The 15,928-nt window shown below is 40.4% G+C and overlaps 1 protein-coding gene across 5 annotated transcripts in view; it reads right to left on the reverse strand.

Annotated features, from left to right (window-relative positions):
• The window catches only part of LOC144693823 (polyamine-transporting ATPase 13A3-like), a 176,470-nt gene that overhangs the window by 145,192 nt on the left and 15,350 nt on the right, over positions 1-15,928 (reverse strand). For all 5 annotated transcript variants that reach the window (XM_078563888.1, XM_078563886.1, XM_078563890.1 and 2 more), the window contains exon 3: positions 938-1,129. In XM_078563888.1, coding sequence (XP_078420014.1) covers positions 938-1,129 — 192 coding nt within the window. The remainder of the gene's footprint in view (positions 1-937; positions 1,130-15,928) is intronic.

Below are 15,928 nucleotides of genomic sequence, written 5' to 3' on the forward strand. Positions count from 1 at the left end.
GAAAAGAGCCATCAATAATGCCAGCTAACATAAGAGGCAAGAGTGGAAGTTAGGTGGTCAGCAGTTTGGTAGGAATAAGATCTAGAAAACAATAAGCAAGTCTCAGCAACAAGATGTTCACAGAGGGCATAAGGGGAAATTGGAGAGAAACTAAAAAAAAAAGCAAAGAAACAAGAAGTGGTACATTTGGTGGAAAGGGGCACTGAAAGGAAGCATAAATAGTAACTTTTAACAGAGTGGAGAAACAGAATTATCCATGAATGGTGATATGTAGATCTTTAACAATTAGAATAGAAGTTTAAAAAAGGCGGTGTATAAAGACAAATGAGATTTGGGGTTTTATACATATGGGCACTAACTATAAAAGCCAAGAAAGCAATGTTGATTTTTTTTGAGTCACTAGTTAAGCCACAGTCAGGAGTACTCCATACAGTTATGGGCATTCATTTATAGGGGGATAGTGGAGCCATCCTATGATTACAATGTAAAACCACTATGGGGATATGAGAAATAAAAGGTTATAGCTCTGAACAAAGGCTTGAAAATTTGTGTTTTCTCACAATACACCTAATAGAAGTTTTCAAAAATTCATAGAGAATATGGAGGCAAATACTAAAACATTGTTCCAACTGGTTTGTGAATCAGCAACAAGAGGGCATTGACCAAGGATTCTTACTCAAAGGATAAAGAAGATAGTTAAAAGAAATTTTCCAGAAGCTTATTGGAACATAGAATGTTTTAGCAACTCTTAAAGCAGAGACAATAATATCACAAAGTAGATTTGCTAAGTACTGAAAAGGAATATACAAGGAATGTACAAGGACAGAGGATAAGACAAGGAAATTAGATTACAGTAGATAATCAGTAGTAGCACAAGTTGCCTGGGCCCAATTGGCTTTTTCTGTACTATAATGTAAATGATTCTATGATCTCTTACCAGCACTGCTTCAGTCTCTGGTATTTTTCCTAGCAGCAGCATTTTGCTGCGGTCGACAGAATGCCCAGCTGTGTGGTTTCCAAGTCCATTTTCCATAGATTTACTAAGTCGGGGTTCCAAATTCTCAATTGGATCTATCCCAGGAGAAAGGAATTTGTAAACCTTCGCCCGAAACCATGTCTTAAATTCATCCTGAAACAAAGAAGATATTTTTCAAAAACTTTGACCTCAAAACTGAAGCTTCGACACATATTAACGTAGGTGCCCATTTTAGACCAAATTTTACTAAAAAAATAACTGCATCTAAACAACATACCAGTAACTTCTAGAGAAAATGAGATACCCCATGACTTGAAACCTGCACAACTTTCTGGCTGATTTGCAGCACTCTGCTGTTAGCTTTATGAAAACCTTGATGATTTTCATGAAATTGCTACAATTGCACATGAATTGTCCATTAAATTGCCATGAAAAAATTAAGTCTTGAAACCAACAGTATAAATGCCCTCTCAACTATGTGATAACTGTTAATGATTTCCAATCAATCTCTCTTGTCCAGAGAGGAAGCAATTATAAGTGTGGAGTGTCATTCATTCAGGTCGTGAAATGTTTTAGATTTTAAAAGAAAGTAAAATTTTAAATTCTTCCTTACTTTCCTTTGCCTCTTTCTTCCTCTCTTGAATCAATCTTTCTATATCAGAGTTGGCATTGAATTCACCCACTCTAGTACATCCGCTTTCTCAGTCTTCCCTCTTTTTATTTCTCAATCCTTTTATTTCATTGATTAACAAGGTCCAGTGTTTGTCTCATTGTTCCAACTAGAATCCAGATGCCCTGCTGCGTTCATTGGACTGTCACCAGCTTGCACTTGCAGCATCTTTGCGGCCAAAATTTTTTCATGCACAAAAGTCTAACTTACTAATCTAGCTGCATGTTTTCTTTGCTATAACGTTTTGGGACAACTTGAGGTCTTGAAAGGTGCTATATAAATGCAAGTTTATTCTTTATTTACCATTGTATGAAACTTGAACCTATCTTCAATCTCCACCTTCATCTTCTCAGTTTAATATATAAAAGGAATCTCCAACTTCAAGATCAAATATTATAAATCCATATTTCAGCACCACAGCAATTTGATAAGGCAGAATGGTGTGCCATGAGTGACCTTGTGAAGTCAGTCAAACCTCCTTGCTCAGTTCCTATTAGCTAGTTACAGAATGGCACCATCAGGAATTTGCCTGTCCATTAAATTATTTGGTAAAATAACAGGACAGGAAACTGCCCCAAACTGAAGAAATATATTTGAGCAGTTCAGGTCTCTAAATGCAACTCAGGAAATTGCATTCACTCCAGATGCTCAGGCTGTACCATTGCATACAGATAATACAGTCACAGCCCTGGGTAAAAATATCAAGTCCAGGCTAGACTATTGGAAGAGTCTGCAGACTGCAAGTAAATCCTTTCATTAAAGCATTGAAAGGCACAAAAGACAATTCAGCTGATAAATGTAATTATAAATTGTGAATAATGTAATTATTTAAAAATTTTTAAGTTGAAGGAAAGTTGTGATAATCTGATTTTCAGAAGTCACTTTGGTTAATTCTGGGTAAAATGCCACCATGTGGCATAATATGTGATCATTACAGGCCAATAGCAGGACTTAAATTTTGAGTTTTATTAGAAACATTTATACACTCTTTTACTCTGTAAAATTGAGAGACAGGAAATAAGAGTATCTGGAAAAGAAATTTGTATGATAAGGAAAATTAATTATAATGGTAAATTTCACCTAGCACTGTCCATGAACAATTGATTAACACAATTAATTTCATATAAAAGGTGGAGAATTCAGAAACTTGCTCAACAGTTACCTAGCGTCATAAGAGTGCATCTGCATGACAGCTGACAGCAGAATTGAATAGGAAACGTTGGCACAGCAATTTACACGGGTAAAGCATAACCAAAATTCATGACAATAGAAACTAAGTTTTGTTTACAAGTTTACATTTAATGCAACATTTTTGAAGCACAGGGGCAAGAAGAACAAACTTTCAATTACAGAAAGCACAAATATTGCACAAGAATTTTTACATTTTTACCTTTTGGGAATAAATTTTTATTCTCTGCAATTAAATTACACTTTTTATACCCAATGGTAATTTCAAGCACTGAAGTTTTATTCTCCATATATACAGCAAAGATCTCACTATTGTCCAATAACACCAATTATTCATAAACCATTCTTGAAGATGCCCTAGTGACACTGCCAAATTAATGCTAAATTAAGTGTTTCTGTATTATGGATTTTTAAAATTCATTTACGGGACGTTGGTGTCGCTGGCTAGGCCAGCATTTATTCCCATCTCTAATTGCCCTCGAGAAGGTGGTGGTGACCTGCCTTCTAGAACCGCTGCAGTCCACATGGTGAAGGTATATCTACAGTGCTGTTAGAGATGGAGTTCCAGGGTTTTGACCCAGCAGTGAAGGGAGGGCGATATATTTCCAAGTCAGGGTGGCAAGTGGCTTGGAGGGAAACTTCCAGGTGGTGCTGTTCCCATGTACCTGCTGCCCTTGTCCTTCTAGATGGTAGTGGTCGGGGGTTTGGAAGGTGCTGCCTAAGCAGCCTTGGTGAGTTCCTGTAGTGCATCTTGCAGATGATACATACTGCTGCCACTGTTCATCGGTGATGGAGGGAATTAATTTTTGTGGAAGGGGTATCAAGCAAGCAGGTTGTTTTGTCCTAGACAGTGTCAAGCTTCTTGAGTGTAATTGGAGCTGCACCCATCCAGGCAAGTGGAGAGTACTCCATCACACTCCTGATTTGTGCCTTGTAGACAGTGGAAAGGCTTTGAGGAATGAGGAAGCGAGTTACTCGCTGCAGGGTTCCTAGCCTCTGGCCTGCTCTTGTAGCCACAGTATTTATCTGGCCAGTCCAGTTCAGTTTCTGGATAATGGTAATCCCCTAGGATGTTGATAGTGGGGGATTCAGTGATGGTAATGCCATTGAACCTGAAGGAGCGATGGTTAGATTCTCTCTTGTTGGAGATGGTCATTGCCTGGCACTCGTGTATCGCAAGTGTTACTTGCCACCTGGATATTGTCCAGGTCTTGCTGCATTTGAACACGGACTGCTTCAATATCTGAGGAGTCACGAATGGTGCTGAGCATTATGCAATCATCAGCGAACATCCCCACTTCTGACCTTATGATGGAAGGAAGGTCATTGATGAAGCAGCTGAAGATGGTTGGGCCTACCCTGAGGAATTCCTGCAGCAATGTCCTGGAACTGAGATGATTGATCTCAAACAACCACAACCATCTTCCTTTGTGCTAGGTATGACTCCAACCAGCAAGGAGTTTTCCCCCGATTCTCATTGAGTCCAGTTTTACTGGGACTCCTTGATGCCACACTTGGTCAAATGCTGCCTTAATGTCAAGGGCAGTCACTCTTGCCTCACCTCTGGAGTTCAGCTCTTCTGTCGATGCTTGAAAAATTGCTGTAAGTGAGGTCAGAAGCTCAGTGACCCTGGCAGAACCCAAACTGAGCGGCAGTGTGCAGGTTATTGCTAAGCAAATGTCACTTGACAGCACTGTTGATGACCCCCTCTATCACTTTACTGATGATTGAGAGTAGGCTGATGGGGCAGTAATTGGCCAGGTTAGATTTGTCCTGCTTTTTGTGTACAGGACATATTTGGGCAATTTTCCACATTGCCGGGTAGATGCCAGTGTTGTAGCTGTACTGGAACAGCTTGGCTAGGGGCACGGCAAGTGCTGGAGCAGAAGTCTTCAGTACAATTGCCAGAATATTATCAGGGCCCAAAGTCTTTACAGTATCTAGTGCCTTCAGCCACTTCTTGATATCATGTGGAGGGAATCGAATTGGCTGAAGACCGGCATCTGTGATGCTGGGGACTTCTGAGGAGGTCGAGATGGATCATCCACTTGGTACTTCTGGCTGAAGATTGCTGCAAATGCTTCAGCCTTATCTCTTGCACTGATGTGCTGGGCTACTCCATCATTGAGGATGGGGATATTTGCAGAACCTCCTCCTCTAGCGAATTGTTTAATTGCCCATCACCACTCCTGACTGGATGTGGCAAGACTGCAGAGCTTAGACCTGATCCATTGGTTGTGAAATCACTTAGCTCTGTCTCTCACTTGATGCTCTCCCAATTTTGGCACTAGCCCCCAGGTGTTAATAAGCAGGACTTTGCAGGGTCAACAGGGCTGGGTTTGCCGTTGCCCTTTCCGGTGTCTAGGTCAGTTTATAGTGCCCAATCTGATTTCATGTAACGTGCTTTTTCGCCATCAGAAAAAGAGTAACTTTTTGGATCAGTCTGAGTCTTGAGCAGAAAGGGCAGAGTTAGAACCAGTTGAGCTCAGTTAATAAATTCATTTAACTTCACACAAATATTTTCATTGCTACTTTGCATTTAAAAATATGACTTGGGAAAATTGTAACTGACTATCAGTGAGCAACCATTAAGTCACAAATTTATACTCCAATATATGATAAGAATTCTGCACAAATGCTGCAACAGGAAAACAGACCAAATTCCAAGATATCGGATTACCGTGCGAGGGGATATATATAACACGCACCACACACAAACAGACACACACACGGAAAGAAAAATTTAACAGTTGGCATGGTTTCCAGCACCTTCACCAAAGAGTCAATGAGGAACGCATCCCCACTGATGTGGACTGCCCCTCAGCAATTATGGTTGGAGGTGAGGCTTCTGCTCCTCACTCAGGCTGAAATCCTGCTGGGCTTCCCCATCCCTGACCTCCTCCCGCTGGCCTCAAAATTAAACTGACTCCTAATGCACCCTGCATTCTCTTTATTCCAATCTTCCTTTTTTAAGACTTGAGCAGTCATATCCTCAAATAATGGTCCCATTATCTGTCTTTCTTCTGCACCAAGAGTCATTTCTGAAGACAAATCAAAGGAACCTAACACTGTGAAGAACCAGGTGCAGTGCCAAGAACAGAAGGAAAGTATATAAATGGAGAATAGCTCAAATGGATATGTTTCTGGTTAAGAATGGACTGTGGGAAGGACATCAAAACAGGCAGATGGAAGTCAGTGTCAAAAATCAATAAAGGGCAGAGAACAGACTGGAAAGAAATGGAGAACAATCGGTGGAGGGAGCTGGTCACATGGCAGGAAAGGTAACAAAAGCTGCTAACTGCCATCGAAAACAGTCAAAGACAAGTGTAGTAAGCAATCAGTAGAGCACATACCTCCGCCACACTTTTCCCTGCCTTGTTGATACAGACTAACAAACAGGGACGAAAACATTACCTTTGCCCACCTTTAGTGATAGAGATAACTAACAGTGACAGGGAGTCATTTAGCAAGGTAAAAAAAAGTTATTTCATTTTTAATAATTGTAAGTATTAAAACAGTATTTTTTTGGAAGATAGCATTATCTTGAAGTTGCTCCTTGTATGTAAAACTTACAGGTTTCTGCAGAGCTAGGAAAGTGTTGTAATTTGGTGCACAGAGCCACCTGGTGGTTCTAAACTGTAACTATGTCAACACAACAGTTGTCATTTTGAAATTGAATGGAACGTGCAATAGGAAAAGTTAACCCAAAATATAACCAAAGACATAGCGACAGAAAGTAAAGTTTGTAAATAGGGAATGGCAACATAAGATTTTTAATAATATGTTAGTCAATCTCCTCTGGAGCATATCTTGCAAGTTAAGGTCAAGTGAAATCATGTAAACTCAGAGGAATAATTGAATTAGGATGCATGGATACAATTCAGACCCTATTTCCAAATCTTACATTCCATTTTAAATTAAGAAGCTTATATCTGTGCACACTATTTTCATAATAAATTCCCATGTCTACATTTATAACGGAAGTTGCCTACGTAAACCTGTCACACTGCAACAAACGTTCTCTTCCCCTAATGGATGCATGTGGACAAAAGAAAAAAGTGGCTCTGAACTTTTCCAGAGAAGTTTCACAGACTGGAATGGAAACCACCAGTAAGTGCAACTGCCGCATGATAGGTTTACACTGATTTAATCAATTATAAATAAGAACATAAGAATTTTAAAATAAAAAATGTGACAAAAACATGAAGTCAAATGGTGCAATCAGGGTCTGCCTGCAGGAATTTTTAATAAGATATTGATAAGTGTGTACATAAATAGATTTACATTTGGTCTTGGGACAAATCCATTAACTAGTTGGGATAAATCAATGAAATAGTGTACTTCAAGTTATAAGCTCCAAAACCCCATGAAATACTAGTGTTCACTTTTTTTTAAGGAAGCATCCCACAGAATATGTTATATTCAACTCATTTTAGAGACATATTTTATCACAAAGTTTAGCAACATAATATTTAGTAACAAAACACCACTAAGGAAATGAGTCGTCCAGGTTTCCCTAACTTTTACTTTTTATATAACACATCAAAGCATTAAAAATTTCCAAGCAGTGTAATGTGTGTTCAATTTTTAACAGAGCAATTCTGCCCTGTGATATAGAATAGTTACAGGAGGCCACCATTTGCCATATCATGTTGTGTCGACTCTGTAGGAGTAACTCAGTTAGTCCTACTTCCCCACCTTTTCCCCGTAGCCTTGACATTTCCTTCTCTTCAGATAATTAGCCTATTTCTTTTTGGAAGCCACAATTAAATCTGCCTCTACCACACACTCAGCCAATACTTTCCAGATCCTAACTACTAGCAGCGTAGAAAGTTTTTCTTTATGTTGCCTCTAGTTCTTTTGTCAATCACTTTAAATTTGTGCCTTCTGGTTCTCGACCTTTCTGCCAAATGGGACAGTTGTTTTCTATCTACTGTCCAGATTCCTCATGATTTTGAGTACCTCCATCAAATCTCCTCTCAACCTTCTTTCTCTAAGGAGAACCAACCACAGTTTTGCCAATCTATACACTTAACTGAGATCCCTCATCCACAGCACAGATTCTCATAAATCTTTTCTGCACCCTCTCTTATGCCTTCACATCCTCCCAAAAGTGTGATGCCCTGAACTGGTCATAATACTCCAGTTGAGACTGAACCAGTGTTTAATAAAGATCCACCATAACTACCTTGCTCTTGTATGCTATGCTTCTATTGATAAAGCCCAGCATCCTCTATGCCTTATTAATCACTTTCTCAACCGGCCCTGTCACCTTCAATAACCTTCAATACACCCATGTCCCTCTGCTTCTGCACCCCTTTCAGAATTATATCCTTTTTCTATTGCCTTTCCTCATTCTTCCCACCAAAACGCATACTTCACACTTCTCAGCATTAAATTTAATCTACTGCGTGTCCTGTCATGCTTTTGTCGCTTACCTGTGAAGATATGAAAACGATGGACATTTTTACTTTTTAAAGGAGCACAGGATATTGACAATTTACCTTGAAAAAAATGTCCAGAGGGTCAGGTAACTTCTTTGCGGTTTCTGTACAGACAAGGATAGACACATCTAAGCATGCCTCTGCAATGGCATTAAAATGTAAATCACCTTGGAGGATTTTCCATTGAAGAGACTTAAATAAAACGACTGTTAGAATTGCTGGCCCCATAAAGATGGAATTATAAATAAAGACATTTTAGAGGCAATTCATGCTGGAATGTTGATGGGTCATCAAATATCCTCCATTGTGTGGCAAATTGCTCAACCATGGAAAACACTGATACTGTTGTCACGTGACAGAAACTGGCCTGTGATAGGAAACTCCTGGAAATACTTTATTAACCCACAAGGGCAAGCCAGGGCGATTTAGTCCAGGGAAAGGACCTCAGAGGGAATACATCTTGCCCTAAGAAGAAAAGAACCCTGCCTTGAAAGAGTCATCTCAGGTAGAGAAGTGGAGCTTTTCTTGGACCTGGGGATTGTAATTTTGACTACAGGGACTTGAACACAGCTCTCAACTGGAAAAGCCAGAAACCTACTATTGCTTAGTATACGATTGTGAATTCAACACCAGAAACCTCTGACATTCATTTTCCTTCTTCATTGAACTTCAAGAGAATTTCCAGGCCTTCAACAACTGTAGTGACTTAACATACCAGACAGGTTTCTACTTAAAACAGATAACTTCATTGCAGAGACCTTTTTCAGAAGCTACCTGCTTGAACCAGGTCCTCGACTAGTAAACCACACCCTCCCCCCACCCCCGGATTACCCGCAATTAGGGCTCATGGGTCAGAGTCTCCAAGAACAATCATGTGACCCCTGATAGGCAGTAAGAAAGGCTATACCTTCAATTACAACATTTTCTCCCCCATAGTTTTTTTTACACTTCCTGTTTACCGAGAACATCTGAATAACCCACAACATATACGTATATACAAGTCTGGTGATTAAAGGTTAAGTCTCTGAGGTGGTTTCCTTCTTTGGTTAGAGCAGCGTCGCTCTACCACTTGAGGTTCTTCCACTGGATCAACATGATCAGGAACTGCAGCATCAGATGCGTCATTAGAAAGTGGCAGTTCAGGGTTAGGCAACTCTACAGAGACATCGGGTATGTCTGTTCTAGGTTGATCCGTCACCTCAGGGATTCATGGTTCAACATTAATCATAGGTGGAATGTCTGTTGGAATGTCGCTCTACTAAGTTGATCCACATGTTATCAAACAATTCGGACTTCCACTTCTGCCTGGAAGGTCAAGGGGCCAGTTCTGAGACAATTGTACCAGGAACCCAGCAAGGTCCACTTCCAAAATTCCACACGAAAACTGTATCGCCTACAGTAAATCTTCAAGTTTTGCTATATTGTGATTCAATTTTCTGATTCTTCACTACCTTCCCCTCCACTTAATCTTGTACATAGGCGGCGTTTCATCAATAATTCAGATGGTGTTGAATCCGTAGTTGAATGAGACATCGTACGATAATTGAGAAGAACGCAGGAAGGTTGACTTTCTTGAGTACCTTCGGATAACTTCTTCATTCCTGATTTGAAAGTTTGCACAGCTCTTTCAGCTAAACCATTTGATGAGGGATGATTTGGTGCTGTCTTAATATCTCTGATTCCATTTAAAACTCATGAATCTCTGAAACTGACTGTACACAAGGCCATATATACTAAAACATTGACGCAGCTTTTCAAGAGTTGCACTCGATGCCAGTGATCTGATTTCATGCACATCCATCCATTTAGAATGCACATCTATGACCAATAAAAACATGGTACCTAAGAGTGGTCCTACATAATCAATATATAGTCTAACCCAGGGTCGACCAGGCCACCCCCACAGATGCAGTGGAGCTGAAACAGGCAACTTCTGTTGTTGCTGACAATGGAGACAGTGCTTGGCCATGCTTTCAATGTCACTGTCAATGCCTGTCCACCAGACATAGCTTCGAGCAAGCATTTTCATCTTCAATATGCCTGGATGTGCACTATGAAGCTCTGTCAAGAGTGGTTCTCTTCCTTGCGAAGGGACAACAACTCTTGGTCCCCACAACAAGATTCCATCTTGACAACTTAACTGTGTGTTTCAGACATGGAATGGTCTCATCTCTTCAAGGCTCTAGTGAATTTGACCATCCTTGCAACACAAGGTCTCGGACTCGCGACAGAATTGGATCTCTGTTCGTCCACTTCCTAATTTACTTCATGCACATAGGCGGAGAATCCAAGAAATTCAATACAAGCACAACTTCTTGTGGCACTGGAGCACGTATAATGCTATCTGGTAATGGGAGACAACTGAGTGCGTCCGCATTTGCGAAATGCAAGCCGGGACGGTGCATAAAGGTATAGTCATACACAGATAATATCAAAGCCCAATGTTGAATTCTTGCTGGTGCTATTGGCAGAATGGCTCTATCCTCACTGAATAAACCCACCATTAATGGTTTATGGTCCGACACAATGGTGAAATATTGCCCATGCAGGTACGGGTGGAATCTCTTCACCCCAAATATCACTGATAAACCTCTTTTCTAGTTGATAATAACCCTTCTAGACTGCGGACAGGGTTCTGGAGACATAGCCAAATGACCTTTCTGATCCAATTTCTGTCTTTTCTTCTTCTGTTTGCCGCAGAGTTTTGTCTCGTCCTTCATTTTGATTTCACAGTCAGCCAAATTTCGCTCTGGTGAAATCTTAACTTGGTTCAGTTCGCTAGTTAAGCTACCGATGACTTCATAATATACTCACCTCTGGGAAAGTTCCATTTCCTTGGAAAGACCTTTCCTTCTTATGCCTCTTTTGTTTCATTCAGCTCTTCAGTTTCTTTCTTGTATCTCTTGGCTTCCTCCTGGATTACTGAACATTGTTGAGTCTTCTCTGCCAACTGTTTTCTCAGTTTGTTCAGTGGCACTAAATTCATTTTGTTTCTCCATATAATTTTCCAGAGGAACCAACTCTGACCTGAGGGATCCTTGCATCATGTGAAGGTCCTTCAATTCTCCCAACTCATCCCGAAATAGACTGTCATATTCCCTTAGCAGATCAGGAACACCTGTTCTCACGTGAAATATTCTAGGCCAGTTGAGCTTAATATTTTGTAACCAGTCTCAGCCCTACTAAGTCCTTCACCTGCTACTATGATCACTGGAAGCTGGGCTGCCTGTTGCCTATAGGACACAGGCACTGTGGCGGTGCCCTTTATCTGAATGGACTCTCCAGTGCATGTCTTCAAATGAGCCGTTGTTCGCTCCAGATTCAGGGGCCGGGTACCTTCATTTAGGTATTTAAATGTGTGCTCTCCCGCTACTGTAGTTGAGGCTCCCGTATCTACCCTCCATTATTAGTGGCTTCCGATTCACTTGGATTGTGACAGTGACGGTAATAGGTTCAGTTTTTACTGCTGTGTCATTGCGCAGGGAATAGACGTTGGTATCGGGGGCTTCAGGTTCTGTTATATTATTCACTTCAATCATTTTGGTCTGCTGCCTTATGCGCTGTTTCGATTTCACCCTGCATTGTTTTATTACATTACCTTTCTTATGGCAGTAGTGGCATTCTGCCTCCTTGAATCTTCAGGTGTCCGGTACATGGTTACCCCCACATCTATAAAAGGTTAACCTCCGAGTTTCTGCTGAAATGCTTCCACTAGGCCTTTTCGTTTTTCTAGCAAAGGAAATTCTCTCTCACTTCGCTGCTGCTTCTCTGGTTTTTGCGCCACGCCCGGCGGTAGGTTCCCGCCCCACATGAAGAACTGCGCCATGTTGTGTGTTTTGTAAAGCCTGCAAGTCTCTCACAGCACTTTCCATGGCTAGTGCTATTTTCATGACGCACTTCAAATACTTCTGCGAGTAAACGGCACTGAATGGTGTCATCGTGAACTCCATAAACGAACCAGTCCCACAACATATCATTGAGTGTCTCTGAAGTCACAATGCTCAGTCAACTGCTTCAACTTCACTATATAGGTTGCAATGGACTCTCCCGGGGCCCTTACTCTGGAGTTAAACTTAAACTTCTGCATTATTACAGATGACTTCGGCTGAAAATGCGTTGTCACGAGGTCTAATAATTCGTTAAGGGACTCAGAATTGGACGCATTCGGGGCCGTCAGACTGTGGATGAGATTGTATGTCTTGCTGCCACATACACTCATAAGGATTGCTTTCTGTTTCTCCTCCATGGTAATTTCATTCTCCACAAAATAAAAACCAAGGCGCTCTACATACTGGTTCCAGTCTTCCATAGTCACGTCATAAGGATCGATTCTGCCGAAGAGCGGCATGACTGGCGAGTATACTTTTCTTTTTTTCTTAAGATCTGATGTACCCACATTCACAAGGCGAGGGGCAGCATCTGAGCTATTTTACCCTCGTTGCCAAATGTAATAACTTGACATTCTGAACAGGTTTCTACTTGAAACAGATAACTTTATTACAGAGGACTTATCAGAAGCTGTATGCTTGAACCAGGTCCTCGACTAGAAAACACCACTTCCATGCCCCCTCCACCCCTGATTTCTTGTGCTTCGAACTCATTGGTCAGAGTCTCATCTCTTGGCCCCTGATAGGCAGTAGGAAAGGCTATACCTTCAATTACTAAAATGATCTTCTTGGAGAAACAGTAATATTGACTTTTGGGACGTTAAGTAATCTAAGTGAATGATACATCCTTAGAAATCGTGTGTGTATTGGAGAGGGAGGGGGTGTGTATGAGAGAGAGAATGACGAGTTGGTGTTTGTTGCATACATTTCTGGATGTTGAGAGAAATAAACGTTTCACCTTTCTTTTCATTTGCACTTAGCAGAAAACCTGTTTTTGTATCTGTTCTTCAACCTCAAAGGGTACTAACACTTCTTCTCTAAAATACATCTTGTTATGGTCAGTCAAGAGGTGGGACAACTAAATTGGAAATTACTTATTAAAATTTTCTTCCATATTATTACTTCTCTCCTTTGGAACTGCATAAGAGTACACCACAGTCTATGACCTATAGTTCAGATCTGAAACCACCAGGTGCTAGTGCTAGACATTTGAGCCAAGAGAATGACTTGATGTACAACGGATTCTATTTAAACACATCATCTGTATTCCTGCAACACTAAAAATGGTACATGACTATCTGTTACGCCAATCTTCTCCTGAACTGCAGAACAGTGAAATTTTATAATCTCTCAGTTTTTCCTTCCTCCTTTAAGTTTAGCCTCTTAAAGCCCAATTTTGACAGCACCTAGTTTACTTCACTTCATTCATTGTCAACTTTGATGATAGTATAATCCTTAGCCTCTCAATTAAAGAAAGTCAATACAGCTCTAAATAGCCAGACATCAGCTATTCACCCAAATTACAGCTTTGGGTGAAGCTACATGTTTGATGCACACAAAGAATATATTAACAGACCTACTGAAGGGTTGATTCTAAAAGAATTGGGCCCCACTATCAAATCAATTTGTACTGAGTTTAGTACCTCACTCTGTGATAAAATAACACCATAACCAGGAACCATACAGGAAACAATAAATTAAAATGTTCATGTGTCATTCTTTGAAATAAAATCAAGGCTCATGTTGATTCTGGTCACTCAGGATGTGACATTGCACTTTATAGCCAATGAGGTACTTCTGAAGTATAGTTATTGTTGTAATGTCAGAAACACAGCAGCCAATTTGCACATAACAAGCTCCCAGAAACAGAACTGTGATAATGACAGATCAATTTTTCTGTGAGATGTTGGTTGAGGGATAAATATTGGCCAGGACAGCAGGGTGCGCTACCTTCTGCTCTTCTAATACATCCACCTGAGAGAGCAAATGGGCCCTCAGCTTAATATCTCGTCTGAATGAGTACAATGGTTGAACAGCTGTGCTTTAAAAAAGCTCTGAAAATCATGCACCTAGGTTATCTAAAAACAAAATCTTACCATTTGGAAGCTTCGGGTTCTAAAAACGAGCATGTGTAACTAACGTCTGCTCCACAACTCATACTTCTGTGATGCAAAAACCTGTAAGCACTTTACAAGACCTATATTTTCCTTTTGACTTTGTAAAGTAGTGAAGTGAACATCAAAGAGAGTTCAAAGAGAAAGATTCTCCCTTCTAGAGGTGCTTTTGGACACACATTATTACACCTGATATGTCATCAAGTATGCCATAAATCGTGGCGTATAAGTCGACCTTTGAAGTCTCAAAACATCCTTCCAAAAATGGGAATTGACTTATATACCGAGTATAAAACGTGAACCAACAGTGCGGGTATGGTTGGTCGTCATTTTGAAATGTGAAATAAAAAGCACCGGTTTTTCAAATTAAATCAATGTGCTATTGAATGAATTAACTCTACAAGCATACCTTAACCACAACCAAAATGTTTTAAAAAGCGTTAAACTCATCGTCTTCTGCATCCAACGCAGAGTTCATCAAATTCATTCTGAGTCACTTTGGCTATGGCATCATCGCAAGGATCAGATTTGGCGCTTTTGCCTTCAGAATCATCCTTCCACAAATCATCTTCCTCTCCATCCATTTTTTGAATGATCTAATACCAGTCTGCGCATTAATAATTTGCCACAGTTTGATGACGAAAGCACAAGAAACATCAAACAGGGCAAAATGCATATTTCCACTCTATGTAAAGGATTTTTTCCTCCATCAGCCATACAACTATTGCATTTGGTGCGAACATGATCCTTGAATGGCTTGTTGTGGCATACATCCAAAGATTGAACTACAGACATGAGACCTTCCAAGTAAAAGTGCAATTTTGTTATTTCTTTACAGTCACGTCTTGATTTTATCTGTTACATGTCCCACAATAATAAGCTGCATTCTGTATGTAAGCCACCGGGATGCCTATTCAACACATTATTGATCCACAACTTCATTCCATGCTTATCCAACAAACCACTGTTATGAGCATGCACATAAATTCCTGCAAGGAACTTGAATTTTGGCATGGTTTTACATTTGAGAATTACCGTAGGTTTTAATTTTCTTCTGCCAGCCATGCAGACTAGAACAACCATGAATCTCATCTTCCTGTGATTTTTACTAGAATTGTTTTCAAGTCTTCCCACTATTGGTCATATTGAAATTCATGGGTGTTTCATCCTTGTTGCCGATGTAGTAAAATGGGTACTTGTGTTTATGCCACTGTCTGATGAATCGCTGCAAACTTATAATTTTGGCCTCAAGGTCTTTTGGTAGTCTCTGAATGATCCTGGTCTTCTGCTGCAACACTAGGCACTTTTGTTCCATAAAGCAGCTACACCAACTAGCTGTTGCTCTGAAATCTTTACTAGACTTGGGGTTTGACTTGGTGCACTTCAGTGCGTATATACACATTGCATTTCTGGTGACAACGTAACATTCCGATACATGCTTCTCAAGATCAGGCCAGTAGCTGGTTCCTGTTCTCATGGTGCATTTGGTCTTGGGCATCTTCTTTCGCACATATTCTTTCTTCTTCCATTCATGCACCAGTTTTTCACTAACACTGAATTCCCTTGCTGCAGCACAGTTATTCGACGAGCTGGCAAATGTTACGACTTTTAGCTTGAATCCAGCTTCATACTTCATTCTTTTTGCCAGA

Source organism: Cetorhinus maximus, chromosome 19 (genome assembly GCF_964194155.1).
Source record: "Cetorhinus maximus chromosome 19, sCetMax3.hap1.1, whole genome shotgun sequence".
In the NCBI taxonomy this organism is placed as follows: domain Eukaryota; kingdom Metazoa; phylum Chordata; class Chondrichthyes; order Lamniformes; family Cetorhinidae; genus Cetorhinus; species Cetorhinus maximus.